This window comes from Tupaia chinensis, unplaced genomic scaffold, assembly GCF_000334495.1.
Source record: "Tupaia chinensis unplaced genomic scaffold, TupChi_1.0 Scaffold000638_1, whole genome shotgun sequence".
Classification (NCBI taxonomy): domain Eukaryota; kingdom Metazoa; phylum Chordata; class Mammalia; order Scandentia; family Tupaiidae; genus Tupaia; species Tupaia belangeri.
The window spans coordinates 2994691-3021565 of NW_006160159.1; the positions used below are offsets into that span (position 1 = coordinate 2994691).

At 37.4% G+C, this 26875-nt stretch overlaps 1 protein-coding gene across 1 annotated transcript in view; it reads right to left on the bottom strand.

Moving 5' to 3' along the window:
* Positions 1-26875, bottom strand: part of ARHGAP15 (Rho GTPase activating protein 15) — a 721214-nt gene that overhangs the window by 57388 nt on the left and 636951 nt on the right. Inside the window, 1 exon segment of the mRNA XM_006159626.3 lies at positions 11915-12020. Within this exon segment, the coding sequence (XP_006159688.1) occupies positions 11915-12020 (106 nt within the window).

A 26875-nucleotide genomic window follows, 5' to 3' on the forward strand; every position in this document is an offset into this window, starting at 1 on the left:
AAACTAAAGATACATACAGAAATAAGAGAACAAAAGGCAACCAAGAAAATGACCAATTTAATGCTAGGGACAAGAAATACCAATAACAACTTAGAATGTTAACTCCCAGGATTTAAATAGAAAGATTGGACCATAGTAACACTGCATATTCAACAGAAGAGAGTTTGAACTTAAGACTGAACTGGCAAAATAGAATTTTATAATTTTTGAGTAAAATATTACTGATTTTTTTTGTATGCTTTGTTTTCTCAGTTTACTTTCTTTTCAGTTGCTGATAGGTTTAGCAACATGTTAAAATATTTTCCTAGTTTGTTTCTTTTTTTTTTTTTTTGAGAGGTTTTCGCTATAGGGCGCGTGCGCTCGCCAGACAGACAGAGAGAGACATAGAGACAGAAAGCGAGAAATCACCCCCCAGGGGGGATGGTCACGCGCAATCCCTTCTCCTCCATTCTCCTCTCGGGATCTTGGGCATGCACGCACACGCGCCCGGCGTGAGATTTAAGCCACCGGGTCCGAGACACGAACCGCGGTTGACTACGTGGGAGTCCGGTGACATAGCCATTACGCTAACTGCTGGTTCCCCTAGTTTGTTTCTTTAAATGGAAACAAACTTTTCTTCCTTCCAGATCTCTTTGGAATTGGAAAATATTTGGGAATATTCTTATTTGACTTCTTGCATTGATTCAGAAGTCGGAAATACTCATTATTGGACAGGGCTTTGACTGGAATGTCATATCTGAAGATTAATTAGAAAACTATGGAATTAAGGTGGATCTCAATTAAGCTAACAGAAGCTCTTACCGACTATCCGCACTCTATGGTAGAGACCGAAATATTGGAGGACATAAAAGCAGTGAAAGTACTTAACGAGAATAAGACAGTGTGGAATGGGGGAGGGGGGGTGAAGAGAAGAAGATAGAGAAAGATAGCAAGAGAACAATAGAGAGGCAGGATGTCAGTGGGAAAGATATGGCTAATTACCTGTTGATGATGACGTGTATAGTATTATCAACTGGTTTGGTCTGAGAAGTATTTCATGATGGGTAAAGTCTTTTTACAAGAAAAATGAGAAATAGTGATTGACTGTTTTAAAAAAATAATTGGAATAATAATAATAATGATCAGAAAAAACAGTGAAAAGATATTGAATGATGAAGTGGGGAGATTAATGTCTCTCTATTGACTGACATGCATGGCAATCCCTTTTGAAAAAGCAATGTGATACACTGTAAAGTTATATGAAATTCAATGTAATATAAACAAGATTATGATGATAATAAAGAAAGTTTAAAAATTAAGAAAAAAGAAAGATGGCCTTTTACCATAAATAGTTCTACATGGCAGAGAGGATTAGAGAAAATATATTTAAGAATTTATAACATAAAATAACCTGGGCATTTCCAGCCCAGCATTGTAACCACACCAGAGAATTATCTTGAGAAAGACTTTGAAGGAAGAAAAAGAGACTATTCTTTGCTAGCAGATGGTATATCACAGAATACACTTGGGCAGGGCTGAATTGAGAAGGTTTATGTGTGACTAGTGTGCTGGGCATTTGCTTTTTAACAATTTGAGTAGTTGACATGTAAATATTTTCTCAAAAATATTTAAAACCATACTGTTCCTGTTGTTATAGAGTCACAAACAAATTATAAAAAATTATAAGAAATATTTTGAACATTATCTTTTTATTATTATTTCAAGTTCTTTTATACATTTAATAACATTAGTTTGCAAAGTGAATATTCCAACATGTGTACATTTCTCCCCCCATGATGTAAAAATAAAGTGAAAAAATTTAAGTACTAAAAAGAAAAAGAATCCCACTCTCAGTAGCTTAAAAACATGTTAGGTATATGTACATGATTGCCCCAAACCCTGACAGGAAGGAGAAATGAAGGAGAAGAGTTTTCAGCATTTCCATAAAAGTGTTTCTCCCTTCCTATCTCTCTCTCTTTCTGGCAACCACATGTGCCGTCTAGCAATTAGAAACAAAACAAAAAAAAAAGGCAATCCCATGATGTGGTAAAGGTGGCTAGATCCCACATAGTTAAGCATGCAGTACTTCTTTCAGATAACGTGGCTTGAAAAAGACACCAGACATATGTGTATGCATGGCCAAAATTTCAAGAGGAAGCAGAAATGGAGAAAACAAAACAAAAAAGGCAATCCCATGATGTGGTAGTTAAGGTGGCTAGATCCCACATAGTTAAGCATGCAGTACTTCTTTCAGATAACGTGGCTTGAAAAACACACCAGACAGATGTGTGTGCATGGCCAAAATTTCAAGAGGAAGCAGAAATGGAGGAGAAATGGTTGTGACCATTCCTCATAGGGGGTGCTTTCTCACTTTTCCTCTATCTATCTCTCCTACTCTCTGTCTCTCTCCAATGAACCTACACATGCTCTGGCAAAACTAAAGATAAAACTAAACAAAAAAACAATGACAAAGTCACATTATGTCCTCCAAATTTCTGTTTCTTTCATGTCTCCAGTTTAGTCCATCAGTTAAATGTAAGCTGTGGATATCACTGTTCAGCTACTTCAGACCTGGATACTATCCTAGTATCTTCATTTTTCCTAACCTCTTTCATATACTTGGTGAGCATGGCCTAGTGAATCTCCCTCCTTAGTGTCTCGTGCCCATCCCTGTCTGCCATTCTCTCTACCAGTCCCTTAGTTTGGGGTCTCTAGTTTGAACTACTATACCAGTCTCTTGACAGCTTCCCATACCTCTAGTGTTGCCCTCCTACAAGCCATCCCTCATCTTATTAGAAAATCTGTGATCTTTATTAATACAAATCTCCCTTTTATCTCTTTGCTTTAGACTTTTCAGTGATTTTTTTTTTCTTTCTTAGCAAAACATATACTGGTCTCTTTTTGACGCTTTTGCAGCATTCTAGGTTCATGTTCTGCCATCTATCTTTATGATTCCTAAATCTCTAATCCTTCCAGAGAACTCACAGTTTCTCTACTACACCATAGTTCCCCTCCATGCCTTTTACACAGTATCTCTGCTTATAGCAGGCCCGTTGTCTACTAAACTCACATCTTTGAAGATAATCTTTAGCCTGGCCCCTAGAAAGCGTTCTTTGATTTCTTTAAAGCTAAATATCAGCTCCTGCTTGGTGCTCTCATAGCATCTTGTGACATGGCATCATATTTACTATAAATGCTTATTTATTTATCTACCTCAGAAAATTATAAGATATGTGAGAATAGGCATCTTCTTCATGCCTCCAGAATCAAGTTCAGGAATCGGTAAATTTTTTTCCATGAAGGATCAATTTTTGATGAGCAACTTTGATCATATTTTTGATGTGCAACTTGTGGCTGTTCAATTCTTGCCATTATAGCATGGAAGCAGCCATGTGCAAAACATAAATAGGTGTGTGTGCTCTAACAATGTTATTGACAGGAATAGGAGGCAGCTGGATGTTCTTGGTTTCCCAAACCCTGATCTCTCTGGGCCTAGTATAGAGCAGGCACTCATTTAAGACTTTCTGGAGAGAATTAGTGGGCAGGATTTTACAGTTAAACATTTTTGCAAATGTAAACTTGTTAGACTTATTTCACACGTGAGCAAAAAGGAGGGTTAGAGACATTAAAAAGTTTTCTCAGTGTTGTACAGTTACTAAGGCCTAAGACTGGGACTTGAGCCGATGTTTTTCGATTCCAAATCTTCAGTTCTTTCCATTAGGTAAAAAGCCAAGATTCACAGTGGAGAAGGGTGGGGCCACTTAAGAAAAAGAAACACTGACCTCTCATGAGGGAAATACCTCCATGAAGGTGACCATCACTAACAACAGAGAAGACAGTGATAGATAGGACAGTAGCCATTGTAAGTTTTGCTTTGTATCCTGTTATTCAGTGGCAAATGTTACTCTTCAAATGTTAAATCTAAAGATCTAAAGTAATAATTTCACTCCCTTCTTAAAGCCTTATCTCCCAAAGCCTTTCTCTAGAACGAGGATACATCATTGGGAGGATCATTGAACCTCAGTCCCCAGCTAACAAACCTTACAAATCCTGTGCCAAGATGTCTCCTAAGTAGATGACATTTTAATGATTACTATGGGGAGTTGGGAACTATTGCTTCACCCTCACGATCAGAATAATTAATTTTCTTAACTACCAGGCCAAATTCTGCCACAGGAGTCCAGCTGAAGAATTTAAAGCCCACAGGAAGTGCATTAACTCTTCAAAGTTATTAGGGTGCCTTTTCAAGCTAAGGAACAATTAAGCTGCTGGCTTATTTTGAACAACTTGCAGCCGTGTCTCTCAGGGGGAAAAGGGAAGAAAGAAAATAAAGAGAGAGAGAGAAGAAAAAAGAGAGTAAAAGAAAGTAACAGTTTGCACAGGTTCTTTATTTTCCAGTAAAAATACTCACGGTCTGTAAGTCTTTGGATATCAGGTATTGTGGTTGGGTGAAAGACCAAAGTGTACAGAAAAAGAGTGGCATTCCAGAAGACAGCACAGAAAAACACACTCTGCTCCAAAGCACACCAAAGCTGAGCATTTGGCGGCCTGGATGGGAAGCAGAGAGTGTCACCAGCCATTGCCATTGACAACCAGAGAGAAGGGTGAGGTTTATGGGCTTTGAAGTTCATCCTTCAGCCATATCTAATTCTCCCTCTCCAGTCCCCCAAATAGCAGAAGTGCCCACAGTGCTATTTTAAAGACAGAATGGACACGTTATTTTATCACATCATTTCCTCATACAACCCTTGTATTTCTAGGTCATCATCCTTTAAGTTGCCTCTGACATACTTTTGTACAATATTTTATTTAATATCCATGAAGACCACAGAGAAGCTTTAAATATCGGTTTACACTCACAAAATAACTACAGCTCAACAGTTTCTCGTTTCAATGAGACATTCAACTGGCATGCTTCCACAAGCTTTGTCTATTCAGCCATATCATTTTTTCACCTTGGAATTCTATGAACAGCTGGATGATTTTCTTAGAGTCAGGGAAAAAGGGAAGATTTTTAACTCTCTTTTTGACCTATTTCAGAAGTGCAAGTATCCCTCCTACAAGAATGTTTATTCACACCTAAAATCTGCAACAAATATATTCTTCCAAGGTTGTTTTAAAAAAATAAATGAATGGCATTGTTTTGTAAGCCAAATTTAAAAGCTACCTTTTTCAAAGATATTTTGACATGTGCACATGCATGGAAATGGAATGATTTTTGTGTCCTCCCCCCTCTTAAAAACTTGAGATAGTTTTGGCTTCCAAAATGCATGCCACAAAGTACATCTGGCTAACTAGTTCAATTTAGCCCTGTGGAAATACTTCAGTATTTATTTTCAAAGTTTTCTATAATTATCATGTATTATTTTTATCTTGGAAAGAAAAATGTGGAAAAAGACATCACCAATAACTAAAATACCTTACTAATAGTAATGGCAATAGAATTCCAGTACATCGAAAGGGTAGAAGTGCCAGGCCTATGCGGACATGAAATTGTAGGATTCTAGGAATATTTACAATGGTGATGGAGGCATAGGCTAAGGTCCCATTGGATTCAAAATATCTCACCAGACTTCAATGAAGCACATGTTTTGTTTTTCTTGGCAGGAAATTCTCTTAGAATCATTCTGAAAAATTAGACAATAAGGCAAGAGCACTGTCTTTAGGACACTGATGTAACAGGGAATCTTGAGAAGAAGCACAGGAAGACCTATGCCTATCTCCAACTTGCTCACACTTTGCCTGAAGTAAAGCAGACTTGACCAATATGTCAGGAAGCTATTGACTGGAAGGTGAGGAGAGTTGGAACTGAGAACATGGGAAAAGGTGCCAGCCCATTTGTTAGAGAGTTGGTGATACAAACAAATTAGAATTGGATACAAGAATGGGGCATCATGGTTCCACACACTTGTGAAAACAACCTTGTTGAGACTCTGGGAAACTGACTGAGTTAGGCAAGTAAGGAAACTCAGGTTTTGGAAAAAGGTTTTGAAGAGAGAGAAAAAAACTTCCTGAAAGCCAAGAAATTTGACAGGAATTTCACCCTACCCCACCTCAGTAATTTTTCCTTTTTTCATTAAAATTTATATTCTATTTCCTTCAATATAAAAATAATACATGTCTATGTGCAGTGTTTCTTTGGCACCTAATATGTGCTAGGTGATGTGCTGCAAAGCTTATAAAAGCGTTATTCAGATAACTCCTCACTAGAGAAATGGATTTTATTAGGATCTCCCTTTTACAGGTGAGAAAATGGATGCTTTGTGTTGAATGACTTGGCTAATTTCATCTCTGTAAGTGGCAGAGCCAAGACTCACATTCAGATTTGCCTAACTCCAAAGTCTGTTCTCTTTGTTCTCTTAAGTTCAATGTCCTCTTCTATAACATTGTTAGGGAAGAAAAAGAAACACATGAAGGGAGAAGAAAGAAAGAAAAAGAAAGAAAGAAAGAAAGAAAGAAAGAAAGAAAGAAAGAAAGAAAGAAAGAAAAAGAGAGAAAGAAGAAAGAAAGAGAAAGAAAGAAGAAACCTCTCATAGTTCAACAACTCAAAGGAAGAAATAGAAACAGTTCAGTGAGCATTTTTCAGTCTTTTCCATATGCACAACGTTTCCACATATTTATAATTATACTCTCTTTGAGTATGTAAAATATCGTATCCTTGATTTTATTTAACTTCAAATGAGCATTGCCCCAATCCCCCAAATTGCAATGAACCTTTATGTTTCACTGAGCCGGCACAACGTACCAGTTCCTAGACAACCCTTCCCTGATGGCTGAGCACTTACGTTGCTTGCAAGTTTCCATCAGTGCAAATGTTGCCATCATGAACAATTTTATCTTATAAATTTTCCCTCTCTTTATTACTTGGGATAGAATTGAGAAATTAAGATGACTGGTTTTGAAGTTATGAAAATTTTAAAGGTCTTCGTTCTGGAGATATATTACACATATGGTTTTTCCAATATGCTTGCTGGTGCAACCCAACCAGCAATAATAGAGGCCTAGATTTAATATACATCTGCCAAAATCAGATTCAGTTTATTTCATTAGCTTTCTATAACCTCATCCTCCTCTTTTCCTTGCTTATATTTGCAAAATAGAGAGGAAGGTACTCTTCTAAATTATGTCTACGTTTGCTTTTTAAAATTGCTCTTAAAGGAACTATCAATATTTTTTTTATTTTATTTTATCATTTTTATAAAGCAAAAATTAGAGAACTTTTTTCCCAAGAGAGAATTTTACATTCTTTTGTCTGTTAAATATTTCTTCTCTTTTCCCCTCCTGCTCTCCCTCTACTACCCATTCCCCTGGACTTTCTCCTTTTCTAACTTAAAAAGGGTCTTCAAAAAGTTCATGAAAAATTAATCTTAAAAAATTAATCTTATAAAAATCTATATTGGATTTGAAAATTTTCTTGTACCAAAATAAACTCAGATTTCATTTTTCTATGAACATTATAAGGTACCCTTATATACACTGAAGTGTGTAAATTTCTCTTGATCTAACACTCTCCCTTCTGAGCTATTTTGCAAAGACTAAGAGTATAAATTTCTTTTTTATTATTCTAATTTATTTTATACATTCAATCATGGTACATCAATATAGCTTGTAAATGAATTATCTGACATGAATACACTTTGCATCAGTCCAGTTGAAGATATCATACACATTACCCAACATTTAAACCTCAGACATTGTCTCTATAGATGACTACGGTGGATAAGAGAAAAAAGAGACAAAAACTGAGTGGACCTTCCTTTTGAAAAATCTCAAGATTTGAAGCATTTCTTTCCATTTAATATCTATCATTCCACTCTAACAACAGTTCAGATGGGATCTCCTGATTTATTTTCTCTTCTTCTTTCACCCTATAATTTAATCAGATGGCTCTTTTTAAACACTGAGCACATCATACAATATCAGGCACAAAATGTTAGACTACTCTATTTCTTTTACTATTTTTTTAAGTTTATTTATTTATTTATTCATGAGTAAGCAAGCAAGAAAGAGATAAATACAGAGAGAGGTGTACCCCCTAACACGGTCCTCATGCCACAATCTACTCTCAGTCTTAGCCAGCCCTAGTTATGGACACATGTGTGGTTTACACGCTCAGGGAGGGCTCCTGAAATGAATCTAGAACCTTACATGGGACTCAGCTGCACAGAATAACATGTTTTACTGTTATGTCACAATTCAAATCCCTGGGTCCCTATTTCTCACATAAGTCTTTTGGTTTTCAACCTCCAACTACTACCCAACAGCAAGCAAACCATCAATCTAGGTCTTCCTTCTCATTAACTTACTCTTCACTGTTCCTCCCTGCTTTTCCAAAGACTCAGGCTGTAGGAAAATGCATTGGCCAATTATAATTTATAGAGATAGTTATTGTCATTTATATGATGATTCAGAGGTACCACAGGAATATCTAGGGCCTATCACTGTAATGTCAATTTGTGAAAGTGGCCATTAATAAAGATTTCTGGATGATGGCATTTTGAGATGATAGCTGATTCTGAGTTCCTGGTCTCAAGCTATGATATCAAAAGCATAGAACTTTATCTTGAGAATGTTTAAAAATGAAGATTCTGGACTCTTAGGCTCTTCAGCCTGTATAGCCATTGTGCAATCTTACGGTTAATATAATAACAACTCTTTAAAAATTCTGGCATTGGTAAACGGTATTTATGTCCACCTTCTAGCCTAACTGTGCTTTATTAATCTCTCTCAGTTATAGTTGCTCTGTTTTGAGGGTAACATTTAACTCAGAGCTCTGCAAAAATGGAGCTTTGTTCTGTTGACTGTAGAGTACGTAGGTCAAGTGGAATTTTTGGCACTTCATTACATTCCCTGACCTTCACTAAACAAACTTCAAAATATATATATTTGCAACAATTTGGGATAAACACTAGACACAAGTGTTGATGTAGATTTTCAGAAGAACTACCAAATGCATCAAGACTGAGGAAAACATTCTAATGATTCCTTCAAACATGAATATATTTAAATTCTCATTAAACAATCTTCTTATTTAGTCTTCTCCGGCTTTGATGACATGCCACAATTGGCTGTTTATCAAAAACTTAGCAAAAAATGCTTAACAAGATAAAATCATGTGCACACACTTGTGCATAATTAAATCTAGTTTATAGATTGGTACAGGGTAGAATATGGTCACAAGACCCAAGAAAGGTTAGTGGTTGACAAATACATATTTTTTGTAACCATCTATAATGGTAAACCTTAAAATGTGAATGTTGTGAAGATGATTTTTCATCTTAGTTTGAAATACCTATTTCCATTTCTACTAAACTAAGTGATAGAACATTAAGTTAGATAGAATAATCATGATCAGGCATTAATTGTTAATACTAAGGTCATGTGACCAGGACATAGAGCACCGTCATCCTTGGAAGCTTTTTAGTTAGATAGATTCTCCTCTTTGTGTTTTATTTTTTTCAAAAGTGCATTCAGCAGATTCTTAGTATCTTCACTTTTATAGATGTCCCTTCAGTTAAAAAAAAAAAAAAGAAATAATCGAGATTGAGTAATGGATATTTCCCAGGAACTCAAGACTAGGTATTGCATAGGATTAAAGAGTTTTTCATTTGTTTTATGGCTTTCTCCAGTTAAAGTACTGAGATAAGCACTCCAGTATTTACTTGTAACTTGAAACCCCTTTTCATGGTGTCTGGATCCTAAAGAAAAAAAGAATTAACATTTGAGGAATGCTTACCTTGTGCCAGGTGTTTTATATGCATTATCTCATTTAATTTTCATAACCACAAGGTATGGTTGATATTATTTAATCCAACATTTCTTACCTTGGGATTATAATGGGAGTATAGGATAAAACAAGAATTTTATTCTAGGTCTCTCTCTCTCTTTCTCTTTTTATTTCTTTTAAGTCCAAGATCTTTTCACTAAACGACACAGAGGTTCCCAATGGAGCCAGTATGTAGAGATGACAAGAAGTGACACTCAATCTAAAAGATGTTCTGAACTTTGATACAAGGTTTCTCTAAGAGAGTATGATAAAGGAAAAACTAATATGAATCAGAGTAAGCCAAGTTCCCTAATGCAAAGACTGGTTTACCAAGTTAAGGACAACCTCACGGTGGAATATTATGCCATCATTAGAAAGAATCAGACAAAATAGTTGCAGATCAATGTGTGCAGTATTATGTCTTTTAACATAAGAAATAACCATACACATGTATGCTTATACATTCTTTGGAAACAGGTCTGGAAAGATCCATGCAAAAATATTATCAGCAAGCTAAGAGTGACTGATGGCCAATTTGTTTTTCTCACTTTCTTTTTCTTTCTTTCTTTTTTTTTTTTCTTGCTATAAGGTGTGTGCACTCACTGGAGAGAGAGAAAGAGAGAGAGAGAAAGTGAAAAAGCACCCGCCATGGGATATGGTCATGATGCAATCCTTTCTCCAGTGTCCTCTTGGATTTTGGGCACATATACACTTGTGCCCATCATGTTTTTCAAGTGCTGGGTCTGGGACTGGAGCCGCTGAGTCGGGCATGTAGGATTCAGTGCCTTAACCTCCATGCCACCTGCAGGTCCTAAATTGGGTTTTTCAGTGTACAGTCATATATGTTTAAGCATACTCTTTCTTAATTTCCTTTATGTAATTGCATGTGTTACATTCACAATTAGACATCATGCTGTGGTTTAGCTGAATGCTCTATATAGGCATACCTCATCTCAAAGAACGAGTTCAGGAGATTTAATCTCACAAAAAGCAAAATTGCCCATTTAATCTGAAACTCTATCAGACTTCAATATTTCTTTCTTTTTTAAAAAAGAATTATTTTATTCAACTTTATTTATTATTGTTATTTTAAAATTTGACCAGAAAAAAGACAAAGAGAGAGAGGGAAAGTGAGAAAGCATGTTCCCATGTCTGAGACTCAAACCACAGTCAGCCATATGGGAGTCCAGCCCCTTAACCAGCACGCCACCTGCCAGCCCCACATTCTTCAATATTTCTATGTGTATATGGTATTAGGTAAAACCCCATCACTTGCATTACAGTCAGCCTTATCTTAAGAAGGTCGACTACATGGGAGTCCAGCAACATTTCATAGCTTTTGTAACAGGTAAATGTTCACTGGTTGATTGTTAGATTATCAACAGGGCACTGACGATATTTTAATCAAATATAACAGAAAAAGCATGAAATTATTCAGCCATAAGTACAAAGGCAGCCTCACCATGTACCAAGCACTACAATCACAAATAAGTTACCTCAACTTTCAGAAACCCAGCTCCCCCATCTATAAAGTGTTGGTGCACTTTATTGAAAAAGTGATACCCATGTAAACAACTAAGAGAAGAGTATTCCAGGAAGGAAAAGGTAGTATAATGAACCAGAGGCCCCCAAAAAGCTTAACATATTTATAAGACCAAAAGGACTGGATGAATGAAACATAATATACATGGGAGTTAATGACAGGAGCTGAGGCTATGTTGCTGAACTCCCATGTAATCAACTGTGGTTCAACTCCCATGTAGTCAACAGTGGTTCAAGACCGCTGGCTTAAACGCACGCCAGGTGCATGTGCATGCGTGCCCAAGATCCCGAGAGGAGAATGGAAGAGTAGGGATTGTGGCGTGGCCCTCCCCCCTGGGGATGGCTTTCTGTCTCTCTCTCTCTGTCTGTCTGGTGAGTGCACGTACCCTATAGCAAAAACTTCTCCAAAAAAAAAAAAAAAAAGCTATGAGACGTGAGTTCTTTTAGCAGTTCCTTTTACAGAGTCTTTTCCTATCTCTAGTACATTTGCCAGTTTCTGCAGGAAGACTTAGGTCATAGAGAGGGAAAAATACATTTGGAAACTCTTGTTTTGGAGATTTAGAATTAAATGAAAATCACTTTGGAAATTATTTTAATATGACATGCCTAGAAACCTTTACCACTTACTTAGTTAGATGACCAAAGAGAGCTTTCATGGTGTCACGATTGGGTGGAGGCAGTTTTTGTACAAGAGACTTTATAGTTTCAATCCTGACATTGTTGTCTTGTTTTTCTGAAAAATAAATGAAAAAGGAAGCTTAGAAGAGAATGATATTTCATAAGTACATGAAAGAATTTTCTCAGTAGAATTTTGGACCAAGTTTTAGCAACTAAAAGTACTAGTCACCAAAGAGAATAGGTGTACTCAACCTAGTCATTACACAGTTTCTTTATTCTGACTGCAAAATGAACCATGGTAGCATGAAGGCAGCAACATGTCACTTCAACACAGTCTTCCTGCCAGAATCGGACACTGAATTGGTTTTCCTGAGTGTTCTACTTTGTGTATGATCAAGTGAATAATGACCTCACAAAGATATTCACATCCTAATTTCTGGAACTCGCAACTATGTTACCTTACATGGCCAAAGGGACTTTTGTGACGTGATTGAGAGATTTTAAGATGGGAGATTTTTCTAGATCACCCGGGTGAACCAGATGTAAGGACAAAAATCCTTATTAGAAGGAAAAAAAAAAAGAATGAGAGTCAGAGAGAGAAGAAAATAATGTGGCAACCGAAGGAGTGGAGAGAGGTGACATGATGGGGAACTCCGAGCCAAGGAATGCTCACAGCCTCCCAAAGCTGGAAAGGACAGGGGGAAGAGTGCCTCCAGAAGGTACGCAGGCCTACCAGCACCTTGGATGGGACCCAGCTCTATCCTCTAATACCGTAATACAGATTCGGGTTGTTTGTAAGTCACGGAGTTCCTGGCAGCAGCAATAGAAAACTAATACACCAGGACATATAATGTAATTCATTTACAAATATTGTATCATTCATTGGATTTTGTATAAGAACAAATCATTTCTTTGAAATTAATTTTATGCTAGCCTAAAATTTTTTTTGGTTTGTTGTTGTTGTAAAATAAGAGAGGGCAAAAATTAAAATAAAAACAAATAGAAATTATGAAGTAGTAGAATACCTGGTCATATACATTTTTTAAATTAGGTAGTTGTCCAACATGCATACCACATAGATTGCTCTCCCTTAATTTGTTCCTCTATTCTTTTATACGTTAGAATGGCAAATAAGAATTGAGTTACTCAGTACATTGGAGAAATAATCTTAAGCATAGTCTTTAGACCAGGATCTTACCATCTAGATACGTAATTATATACTTAATATAAACATTTTATGTACACTGACATAGTATATTTCCTTTCTATACTTTCTCTCTAACTTTTAACACAGAGCTCCTGCTGATTCTAAAAAGGCCACTGTTGGAAAGGGTGATACGTAAGAGAGAAGATGTAAGGCAGACATCCTCTGGATATCCATTTCATTCTTCCTTAGCAAGACAATCCCATGTTGAGAGAATGGCAATATATGCAGTTAAAAGAGTCCATCCTGCAGCCTGGAGTGGTCACGTGAACAAGTCCTGCCAATAGATTGGTCTAAGTGTTCCGTGAGGCGTCTGGGGAGGCCGTGTACAGAGCTGATTTAGGTCTTTCACCTTTTGCCTTTCCTCCCTTCTGCATCTTAGAATGTGGATGGAATGGCTGTACTGTGAGGCGACCATAGAATTTGAAGCTGTGCAGAGTGGAACACACAGCTAGGGAGAGTGTCCCTGAATCTGTGCAGGCCAGCACTGCACTGCTTGCCTCTGTCCCTCCCACCCCACTTGCCAGTAAGAACTTGCCTACTGAAACCTTTGAAACTGAGTCTGTGAAAAGAGGGCCAAACACAGTTCCTGATGTGATGTATTTTCAAAATCTCAACTCATAGTCTCCTATTAAGGGGCCAGCGGATGTTGTAGTGGTTATGTTGTTGAACTCTCCACATATCTGACAGCAGTTCGAGTCCCAGACCTGGTGGCTTAAAACTCATGCCAAGCACATGTGCGTGTGTGTCCAAGACACTCAGAGGAGAAGGGATTCCGGTGAGGACATTCCCCCTGGGAATTTCTCATTTTCTGTCTTACTGTCTATCTCTCACTCTCTCTCATGCCAGCACACACACCCTACAGTAAAAAAACCTTAAAAAACAAAAACAACAACAGGCATCCAAACTTTATATAGTGGCATAGGAAAGAGTTAGTTTAGAACCTGGCAGTTTCTTCAACATATTGTTGCAAAAGAAACCTTTTATAAGGGATTATAGGAAAATACCCTGCAGAAGATGGTATTTGGTTTAAGTGGGGTTGGGGCAATCTTCCTAGTAGAACTCTGCTTGGAAGATTTTCTTTTTCCTCTTAAAACCACAAAGGCCTATAAATAATGTCTCCCACAGTCAAAGCTTTCAAAATTGCAGTTATTCTTAGAAGAGTTCCAACATAATATGGCTTGGACAACTACAAATGAAAGAAACAAAGAGGAGAGAGAAAGAGCAGGGGAAAAATAAATAAATAGAAAGTTGCAACATCATAGCCTATACCAGATCTAATCTGTTCTGCCAAGGAGCAGAAAGACCCCTTGTTGCTTAATAATGGTAAGAAAATGTGATGCTTCACAGGATCTGTTTGGGCCTATGAGATACCACATACTCAAACTCAAACACAAAAAATAAGTAAGACAAGTCAAGAAAGATGAGAAAGAAGTTGGTACAGTATGCTCAGGGTAGAGCTGGTAAGGATATTTAGATACCTCGTATCTATGTGAAGCTAATACTGCACACTGATGGTTTTATACATACACAGATAGGTTTATGGGAAAGTCATGACACATTCTTGCATAGAAAACTCTGTCATGACTTTCTCGACAACTCCATATGTACTCAAGAGGTGGGTAAATTCATGCATAGTTTGGCATAATACTAGTAAGTTTAATTTACCTGAGAATTTGATGAACCATTCAGTTCAAGCAATAGAGGTATTAGGAAAGTGGGGCTAGCAAATGGCGTAGTGGTTCTATCTCTGGACTCTCACATGACCAACCACAGTTCGAGTCCCAGACCTGATGGCTTGAAGATCACACCAGCACGTGTGCATGTATGTCCAAGATCCCGGGAGGAGAATGAAGGAGAAGGGATTTGGTGTGGTGATTTCTCATTTTCTCTCTCACTCTCTCTCTCTTCTCTTTCTGTCTGCCTCTCTCTGGAAAACACACATGCCCTGAGGCAACAACAACAACAAAAAACCCTCTTAAATAAAAAAAGAAAGAAAGGATAAAAAGGAGAAGGGAAGGAAGAAGGAGAGATCTTTCTAATTTCACTGAAATCACTGACTATAGCAATCAGGTTGATGTCGGAATCTCTAAAAAAAAAAAAATCAGCTGACATTGAGGGCTACAGAAGTAGCAGTCATGAATTAAACCTGACAGACAATAAGCAGAGAGTAGTCTATTAGGCTACATCCAGCAAACCTTAGTTTTAGGGAATATATGATCCAGTCAGAGAAGGTTTAAAAAAGGTTGGGCACTGCTTTACTGGAAATTCTTGAATTTGCAAGGTCAGTGAGTGGTATGCAGGCAGGAGCTAAAAACACAGGCAGTCTGCTAAGCTACCAGGTAAAAAGAGTTACGAGTTTCCCTAGCCAGTCAGCTCTCCCTCCCCTGTGCTCCACTGTACCTAGAAATTCTACTTATATACACCGCACATGGTGTTTTCATTGCATGAATACCTGTTTATTTTCTCCCATGAAAGAGGGAATTTTTCTATAAAGCTAGACAGCTTTTATACTTGTAGATAATGGCTTAAATGAATGAAGAAATAGTGAATTAATAAATGATATGAACATGGGTTGGAATAGATGGGCTTTGGTTTGAATTCTTTAACAGCTTTTTAATAGCTATATGGTCTTAGACAAGCTCCTAACTCTCCTTGAATAATATCTAAAAGAGCAGTTTTATGTAATAAACAAGATGATATGTAATGTATCTACACAATGAATAGTAAAGCTAAGTATTGATTTATGGTTACTCTTTTCTCCCTTACCTTTGTTTTAGTTTATTTATGAGAGAGAAAGAGAGACAGAAAGAGAGAGAGGTGCTACCTGGCCAGGCCTGGTTTTTGTTGTTGTTAGGACAGGAATGGACCTAGGCCTCTCATACAGCCTCCTGCTCCCAGTAGCAGTGGTTTAACATATGCACCAGCCTGACTGAGTCCCTCATCTTTTCTTAGTTCCATTTTGGATCTGATTCACCTTTTTTTTTTTTCTTTCATTTATTTATTTTTACATTTTTCCACAAACATTTACTTTACATAGCAAAAAATTTTAGCTCATACTCCATAATTCTTGACAGTTTACAAACAACTTTCAAAATTCCTGATTCACCTTTTTATTTGTTTGTTTGTTTGTTTGAATTGCCAGAGGCATGTGTGCTGCCAAAGAAAGAGAGAGAGAAAATGAGTGGGAAAAAGCAACCCCAGTTGGATGTGGTCATGCATGATCTTTTCTCCTCCATTTCTCCCTCCTTAGGGTTTGGGGGCATGCACACACACACATACACACACCCAGTGTGGTTTGCAAGCCACCAGGGCCAGGACTTCAACCACACAGTTGGCCACATGGGATCCAGTTTTTTTAATTATGCTATGGGGGTTGGTACTGGTTCACTTTTTATTTCTTATAGTTACCATATTATCTGATTGTAGTGAACATTCAAAATATGGCTACTACTTCTTAAGTCAAACTGGTATCAGCTAGTCAAAATACAATGCTCTGATAGACTGGCACTTCACAACAGCCTAAAATGCTTTGATAGGCTAAGAAATCGATGACCTGATTGGTTGCATGCAATAATCCTCATGAAGTTCATGGTGAGTTCAAGTCTGCCTACAAGAAACATTCTACATTTAAATAAAGAATATTTTTTCAAAATTTTTTTTGGGGGACCAGCAGTTAGTGTAATGTCTATGTTGCTGGACTCCCACGTAGTTGACCGTGGTTTGAGTCCCGGACCCAGTGGCGTAAAACTCATGCCGGGCGCGTGTGCATGCATGCCCAAGATCCTGAGAGGAGAATGGAGGAGATAGGATTGTGGCGTGGCCATCCCCCCTGGGTGGTGATTTCTTGCTTTCTATCTCTGTCTCTCGCTGTCTGTCTGGTGAGCGCACATGCCCCTATAGCAAAAATCCCTCCAAAAAAAATTTTTTTTTTCTTTTTGTTCTTTCACAGACACTTGACTAATCATACAACTGAATACTGGTACAGGCATATTTGTGGCTGAGTAATACTTAAATTAAATTCTAGAGGGAGAAAATGGATAATGGCTAGAAAAGGGCCGAGGTATTGTTACAAAGGAACAAATGATGTTACTTACAACATAATCAGAACAAAAATCTCTTGAAAAGGTTATAGGAAAGCCTTGTGTTTCTATTCAAATCAATACTACACCCACCCCTCTATTGCCTGTAAAATCAGGAAGTAACACAAACTTCTAAGTGGGGGAACATCTAAAAATACAATTGGTTACATTAAAATCGAAATGACACCTTTTCAGATCTGGTTTATTGATGTGTCATATTAGGAATTAGAATCAGCATACATAATACAGGAGTGGTTAATGAGCTAAGATTCATACACAGCTTACTGAAGATGCGTCAACTGTCTTCAATTGATTCAGTGAGCATCTGAAAGACAGCTTTTTCTATTAATATTTCTCCTTTGGCATATGGTTTCTCATTATTATGAAGCATTGAAAGTTTTGAGAAGACTTTGAGATATTGCTGACTTTTTCACATTATGACTGGAGGTGGGGGAAGGAAGTTTTTCTGTATAGAGAATTAGAGAGCCTCTTAGGGAAATCGTACACTAAGAGACTCATGCAAAATCTTCCCAGAAATAATGAACTCCATAATTCTTCCTCTTTCATTTGCATTTGCTCCTAACAACATCCATTATGATTTACTTTTGTATCAACTCTGTGCTCTTATAGTTCCCCACTTATGTCCAAATAACTTCTTCAATCTCTCAGCTGTGAATCCACAACATGTTTTTAATAGTGGTTCATTCTCATATCCAGTAGTGATTCTAAATAGTGTTTTGTTTTATTTTGTTTTGCTTTGTTTTTCTAATGTCCACTCTTCACCCACCTGCCCTCATCTTTTCAAACTACACCAGACTAGACTCATTGTTGTAAATGAGCATCTTCTAAAACAATTCTATGCCACTTGGACAAGTAACATCTACATGATGTAAAATCGCCTTTAATGTTGTGATAAGAATGTGGCTTTATAGTTTCCCCTCAATCCTTGGTTTTGAGGGCATGTTTTTCAAAATAAGGTTTATGACAGTTAAATTTGCATTTATCTGCATGAAATGTTGCTACTAAAACAAAGACATTTATAACCAAATGCCTTTTAGAAAAGAGATAAGATAAAGTAATATATGAGGATGGAAAGAGAGCTGCACAGTGAAGAACCTTGCCCTGATGATCCCTGGACACTTTTCCGGCCTTATCATCAATGCCTTTATTAGTCTTAACTTATTTATAGCCACATGTGAAATCATATTTCAAAATAAACTCTGCTTTGTTATAAAGTTCATCCAGAGGAAGAAAAGACCAGACCCTCCCAGTAACCAATGTATAGGGAGTGCGATTCATCCTATTTATCTTCAGTTCATAAAGGACAACTACATCCCTTTGTCTTAAGGATGCCAGCAGTATCACAGCTGTTCTGCTTCTGAGAGTTTTTCTGGAGTATTTAAGGCATGTATGAGAAAGATGGCAGTCACCGTATGTCAGGGCTAAATGTGAGAGAAAGCAGTTCTCTAGTCTCTATTCAGTTTGTATTTTTTGTATCATGGTGATTTTAGAATTTAGTTAGAGACTCTCTTTGCTAAGGAGGAATGAGTATTTACAGAGAAAATTCGTTATGACATCTGCTACAACTGGGTACACATCTTTTGAGGATCATTCATATATATATATATATGAGATTCTCCTACCTCAACCTTTTAGCTGGGACTACAGGAGGCACGAGCATGGTTTCTTTAATTGTTTTTAAAAATTTTTTATGAAGCCTTGCTATGTTGCCCAGGCCATCCTGGAGCTTGGACTCCTCCTGCCTTAGTTTCTTTGCATCACTGGAATTATACTTGAATCAAACTCTGGCCTTTCATGTGGTCCCAGCCTGTGAAGCACAGGCCCACCACAGCTGATCAGAGCATAGGTTTTTACTTACTTGTTTATTTCAAGTTTATTTATTCTTAGAGAGAAGCCCACATGCAGTGAAAGAGAGAGGCACCTTCCAACATGTTCTTAATGCAGCAATCTCCCCTGAATCTAAGAGTCTCTAGATTATGGTCACACATGTGCATGCTCACTGTGCTTAGGAAGGTCCAGGGACATGAACCCAGGACCTTTCCTACGTAGGTCTGTGTGCTTATCACTGCACTACTGCCAGGCCTCAGAAAACAATACTTATTAAGTCCTATTGGGAACCCCATGGTAGATACAAAGCTGGTTCCTATCTGTCATTTTACAATTTGTAGAGGCAGATAAAAAACACAATGTTCAAAATAGACATTTAAACATAAGACATTTGATAATATAGGTATTAATGAAGTTTATATCCTCTAACTGAAGGTATCATTTAAGATGATTGTTAAGCTTAGAAAGCTTCTGAGATGTTAGCTCATTACACCAAAAAAAAATTAGAAATGTAATTGATACACCTCAACAAGAACAGAATTCTACTTAATCAATATGAAAGTCTTCATAATTATTATGTTTAACATCTTTATATATCCTCAGTTACACTCAGGAAAGTAATAACGTCACCTTTTTTTTTAAAATGTAACTGCATCTACATTATTCTAGAGTATTCTGGTGCATTGACCTCACAGAGAGAGCACATATGGAAAAGGTGTGCAAGTTTTAGTCTCTAGGTAACTTTTAATAATGGCTATTGCTTTGGTGGGATCAATTTTAGGATGATAACATTTCCTACAATTCACCAACCTGAAACTTACTCTCCTGAGCTTCCATTTCCAGTTTTGTAGTGATGCCCCCGTTTGTGGGATTGAAGGGTAACGCAATGACTGACACCCCGGCAGCATTCTTCACAGGAACAGGATGATCCTGCTGTCTTCCCTAGACTTTCCTGTTCTTCAAAGTAATTTTGGAGGTGTCATGGTGGCCAACCACATTTCTGTAACTAACACATGATGCTAATTCACCCCTAGGTAATAGTTGTACTAAGAAAATTAAGCCCACTAGTTTATTTCTTTGAAATTCAGTTCTCCTGTCAAATTTTTCTTTAATCTATATTTATGCATGTATATCTGGTTTTACAAGCATTTTTTTAAAACAAGTCTTACGATTTTGAGTCATTTGACAACTTTCTCATCGTAAACCAGTAATTCATTTTAAATACTCAAGTAGCTATTTATATTAAGCATTATCTTTGTACATTTTCATGAGGGTGAAAATCCTACAAATACTTATCATGGTTTGAAGTTTTTAATGTAAGTGTCTAATGTTCTGCCTCTTTCAATTGGGAGACAAATTAAATTTATAGGGGCTTAAAAACATCTTCCTCGAAAACAAGTAGGATCTAGCTCACAATTAAGAAAAATGTGAACTAAGACAATACTTTTCCCGGCCTTTGGGGTAAAACTTTTTTTAAAGAAAGCATATTAAATCTTATCCATAGCCATTCACTTTGGACAAAAGACCTCTGGTGAAGGGATAATGGTGAGTGTGGTAGACTGTCTAGGCAGTTCATTTGACATGGCCATGCGGTGACATTGAGAGTTACTAATTAAACATCAAAATCCTTTAAGAAATAGGTTTAAAAATCATTTTATGATTCAGCCTTTTTTTTTTTTTTTTTCCCCTAATTGTGAGACTATTGTAAAAGAAGAAAAACAGGCAACATGTGGTAACTTTAGTCAGCATTTCTGAACTGGGAATGATAAACACCTCTGCCTGGCTCTGGCATTTATCAGGACTGAGATATTATTACCACATAGAGTCACAGCATGGTTACTGTTATCATCGGAAAAAAGAGCCAGCTAATCTTAATGGTTTGTAAAGCCGTTACCTGCACTGGTCTGACATTTATCATGATCATTTTACCACATGGGTCCTACATAGCAAAGGTCTTTTATCTGGAAGGGACATCACTATGAATTATTATTTGCAGCTAGGTTTTTTTCTTTCCCCTAATTGTGAGACTATTGTAAAAGAAGAAAAACAGGCAACATGTGGTAACTTTAGTCAGCATTTCTGAACTGGGAATGATAAACACCTCTGCCTGGCTCTGGCATTTATCAGGACTGAGATATTATTACCACATAGAGTCACAGCATGGTTACTGTTATCATCGGAAAAAAGAGCCAGCTAATCTTAATGGTTTGTAAAGCCGTTACCTGCACTGGTCTGACATTTATCATGATCATTTTACCACATGGGTCCTACATAGCAAAGGTCTTTTATCTGGAAGGGACATCACTATGAATTATTATTTGCAGCTAGGTAGAAAATTGTATGTTGTAGATACCTTTTCTCATTATAAATCACATAGTCACATTTCACCATTTTCCCCAGAAAGCTGCTGAGCCTAGGTTTTTTTGCCACAGCTTGCTTTCTTCTCCCCTGAACCCTTCTGTACCTTTATAATTTCTTGAAAATATTTGGCATTATTTTATTAACATCTCTAATATAAGTTTTGAAGGACCAAGTAAATATATGCATGCATATGGAGACACTTTCATTATAGTTAGGTGATTTTCCTGCACTTTCTGTGAAAAGACTGTACAGTACTTTAGAAATTGAAGTTGATAAACTATTTACTTTTTTTTTTTTAATGATTTTTGTCTCTTCTGACTTGGTGGCCAGACTTTTCTGTGTTCTTGACCTTGTCAATAGAACATTTACCAGTAGATCAGACAAAATTTCTCATGCTTGATTTAATACTCAAAGTATTTACACCATTTCTTGCCTGAAATCCCTAGCTTGGAAATGTGTTTTCATAAGGAGTGAACCGTTTTATTTTGTTAGATTATAAGTCTTTTCTGACTCAGTTTTAGTAGCTTACAATGTAGTGGTAGTTTCTTCCAATAAATTTATTTTAAAAGATGCTTCGGTTCTAACCTATCAATAGCCTAAAGATACACATTAATACATAGTATGGAAGAAATATGGATATTAAGAGATCTGATGTTTTAGAACCATGGGGCCAAGTCAGTAGAGTAAGATGCGTTAATTTGACAATGGAAAATTACAATGAAAAGCTCAAGTTGTTTACTGTGGGGGAGAAATGAACAAATCCTCTCTTTTAAAAAGATTGAGACAACTAATCTTCTGAAAGAGATATTTATATATTTTCTTTTCTCAAGTGTCCCATTAGGAATAAACAAGCCAGAAATTCTGCACTGTTATAATGAAGAGGGAGGAGAATTCTTTGCCATTTTTTTTTGCGTTAAGGAAGAAATGTGCAAGAAGAATGTGACAATTTAAGCAAATCAAGATTGTTTCAAATGGATCACAAGCGGGACTTCGCGGGATATTTTTTACTAGCATGTGAAGCAAACAGTAAATTTGAAAGGAGGATTTTCTCAATGGTCTAGTTCTGATGTGTTTTCCCATTTCTTTGTGTGTTTAAAAGAGTTTGGGATGTGGTGTTTAATATTGCTTCAACTCTTTTGCAAATGAGTTCTGGAGAAATATTCACACATGAAGGAAAGCTGATGTGCTGTGTTGCTGACAGCAGCTGGGGGGATATGAATGAAGAAACCAGATTCCCAAGTCTAGATTTAGCAAAAGTACACACTTATCATTCCACTTTTTAAAAAATCTATCATGTTAAATGTTCATGGGCATCAACAATAGATCTCTCTCCCTTTGAAGAAGCCCATTATTTTTCTCAAATGGCTCCATTCTTTAAGGGAAAAAAAGGGAAAACAACTTGAACTTGATATGCAGGATTTTGCAGGGATGTGCAATCCTTTGCCTACCATTGGTTCTGTTTTAGTGTTTGTATTATTACAAATTTCCTCCAAAGGAAACAGTTTTCTGTTTCAGAGACTTGAGAGATATATTTGCACAAATTTGGGAACCAAGAGGGGCTCCTAGATGAAATTAACCTGTCCTGTTACAGCTTAAAAGGAATGGCACACGATTTGGTTCAGTTGTCCTAAAATGGTGGCCTAATATTCCAGTATACTGTGTTACCAACCAAAGGAAGAGCCCCACTGATTTAAAACAAACAAGCAACAAACAAGCCCCTTTATTTTTTTACAATTCAGAATGACTCTTTTGTTCTAGTTTAACACTATCCTGCCATTATTGCGTGCCCCCAAATACTGTAACCTGGGAGCATTTACAATAATTAGTGAGGGGCTTTGCTGCTTGGATTTTTCTCCTTTGCTGGGGAACTGGGTGAATGTGGAGTGCTAATGAAAGTCGGGGACTCCTAGCAGTGGTTGCGCCAGGCACAGCGCGGGCAGGCGCTTTAAGCTTCCCACTGTGCGGCAGTGCAAGCTTCCCTGCTGTTATGTTTACCATAGTTTTAATGTCTGTGAAAAAATTCCTGATGCAACCGAATTATGTTATGCCCTTTTGTTTATCTAACCCTACCATCTCTGCACACCCCTTACCTTCCCAGTCTAGCCAATTCTAGTTGCCCCTGCCCACCATAGGAAGCTCTTCCCCAACTTTGTGACCATCTTACCATTTCAATTCAGCTGCTTTGCCGTCTGGCTTGCAAAGCCTATCCAGGATAAACACCCTGCCCTACCTGAGCCACCTAGTAACAGACACTGTCCTTTCCACTGCATTGAATTTTCATCGCGCGTAATATTACACCACCAAATTTAATCATCTGGCATTCACAACGCTGGCTTAAAATGCAAATGCATTTGGTGAAATGCACTGTGTCTTTAAAGAAATCTATTGAAAGACCTCAAACTCTCGCTGCAAATGAAATAATGTGCTCTAAGATGAAAACAACCAATATGTGATTGGAGTTGTTTTTATCTTAAAAACTGTTATCTCAAAGAAAATGACCATTCCATTAGATTGTAAATTGATGAATTCACCAAGTGTGATGTACAGTGAAGTTTATAATGAATATTCATACAACTCTTTCAATCCATTAACAAGACTTAAGACAATGAGGATGCAACTCGTTCCTATTTCGATAGTGAGGGGAAAGTGGAATTAATAGCAAAAAGAGCACTTGAAAAAGTTAAACTTTGATGTATCAAACTCCAGGTGCCAGAGTTTGAGGAAAATAACCAATAATAGCCATTTTTTACATATTTGATGGGAATGATTATGCAATGTGCAACTCTAAATGGCTTATAGCACATTGTAGCATGGTTCCATCCCATTGGCTACAGTAGGGTGCAGGCAGATGGATGACAGTGACAGGGAGAGAAGTGCTTTTGCTTAGCCGTGCGTTAAGATGCCATCCAGAAGCTCTGTGCACTGCAGACACTTCATTAGGATGCCAGGATAATGGTAAACTACCACTCAGAGTGACACCCCATTTCCTGCTTACTGAGCGCTCCAACCTCGGCAGATGTCAACAATCTCACAGTGCTACAGAGCAGACCTAACTTTCCAGCCACGTTGACTCCAATTTTTTCCTCCTAACAGTGCCATACATTATGTGCAATATGTAATGGCAAACACCTCACCGAAAACAAAATCTGCCCAGTTTGTTATGACCAGAGTGTTTCATTCCCCACCACACTCTCTCTTTTTTTAAAGATGAAGGACAGAGAGTTGGATAAGAAAATATGTCCATTTCCTATTCTAACCTCAAGATTTCTTGCTATAATTCTACTTGCTAATCAGTTCAAAGTGTTAATTGTGTGGTGAACTATGATTAATCGTAGTTAAACTCTGATCACAAGGGATGTGACTACTTCTTTTAATTAATGTCCGCTCCAAAGATAGAAGTTCTCAGAATTCTTTTGTTAAAGATTTCAGACTCAGTTTCGGTATGGTTCTTAGTTGTGTGCCAAGAAAAGGCTGACTTGAGCATCTGGATGGTATTTCCTCTGCAAATGTATAACTTGAGGCCATTCACACACCTCCTTTCCAGCAAGTCAAGCCAAAAGAAACTTTTTTCCTATGATGTAAAATCCAAAATTCTTTTGATAAAAAGCAAGGTGTGGTTTAGATAGGAAAAAAATGAAAAAATAATACTTTGAAATTTATCATTTTGATTAAATGATTGATTCCACTTTCCCTTCACTATCCTAAACATCTTCTTAGAAGCTCCGAGGGCCTTGAAAATAGCAGGACTGAAAAGAAAGGTCCTCCTCTCAGATTGGTTATCATTTCTAGGTAAAGATGCAAATGTAAAAAAAGCCACAGGCAGAAGCCACACCCAAGTGAGGAGCCTGAATGCAAACGTTCAACATGAAGTCTCCTAAGAAAATCTGATGCAAATCTTGACTTTTGTTTTAAATAGCATCTGGTTGGCAATGCCTAACCCCCTCTTCCACAGTGTTATGAAATATGCTTGAAGACAAAGAAAATAGATTAAAATTCTTCAAGTAAATGAAGCAGGGACTGACAGTCAAGATAGCGACAGAAATTTAAGCATAATTTATGTGGAGATACATTGGGCTTCATTGGAAAAGGCCAATGGTGGGTCTGCCTGAGCTACTGAACTAGTATTGAACCACAGAGCCTGACCATTTGAAAGGAGACAGAAACATCCTTATCCTTCTTCAACTGACTTTAGAATCAAAGTCTCAAGAGAGACCTGGACAGTGTTGTTTCCTACACAGTTCATGCTTAGAGTAGCGAATGCTTTCCTTCTTCCACTTCTCACTCATCCCCTAGCCTTCTTACTTCAAAACAAGACTATTTTTTCAATTGGGGTAATAGAGATAGCAGTTAGCATAAAATAACCAAGGACACTGTAGGTGGAAGGCTGAAAGGAAGCCCTGATAATGGCCCGTATCACCACAGGAATTATAATCCCATAAGTAGAACATGGAGGCAGTGGAAGGTGGGATGGGCACTTGCAAAATTCTCTTAGGAATAAATTATTGGAATTCTAAAGGTTTACATATTTTGTCTTTTAGACTGCAACTGAGTCATGAAACTAGAGTAGGAGAAAATTCAATGTTGGGCTAACAGGAGCATAAGAGAACAATTAAACTATGACTATGAATTTGTTGTTTGTCTAGTTTCATGATAAAGTTTAAGCTGGAACTTAGGTAGAGTGTATATAGAGTGCATGGAACTCTGAATAGATTTCTACATTATGGGAATGACTAAACATAACAGAATTCTCAATACCACGAAGCCTATGAAAAATGTATTTTAGATAAGAGGACAATGCTCAGAAGAAGTTTGGAATTCTCACAATGACCATGAGATAATTAAGAAAGTATTTAGTGGGAACCAGCAGTTAGTGTAATGACTATGTCGATGGACTCCCACGTAGTCAACCGCGGTTCAAGTCCTGGACCCCGTGGCTTAGAACTCACTCCAGGCACGTGTGCGTGCGTGCCCAAAATCCCGAGAGGAAAATGGAGGAGAAGGGATTGTGGCGTGACCATCCCCCTTGGGGGGTGATTTCTCGCTTTCTGTCTCTATGTCTCTCTCTGTCTGTCTGCGAGTGCATGCGCACTATAGCGAAAACCTCTCCAAAAAAAAAAAAGAAAGTATTTAGTATCTCTAAAATGATTTGGTACATGAAGAAGTCTAAGAAAATGGATCAGCAAGTTATAAGTAGAGAACATAGTAAAATGAAATCATACTAGGATAAAATGATAAAGAATATAGCTGATTTGAGGAGGAACAGTGCAAAAAATGAAAGTGTGAAATAAAACTTGCATTAAACATCCTAATTTGTTTTCAGTGGCTAGAGGGCATGTGCACTCACCAGAGGGGCAGAAAGGTTGTAGGAGAGAGTACCTCGAACAGGGCATGGTCATATGGCAATTCTCTTCTCCTCCATTTCTCCATTCTGCTGGGGTTTTTGCCACACATGCAAAAGAGCCTGATGTGTTTTTC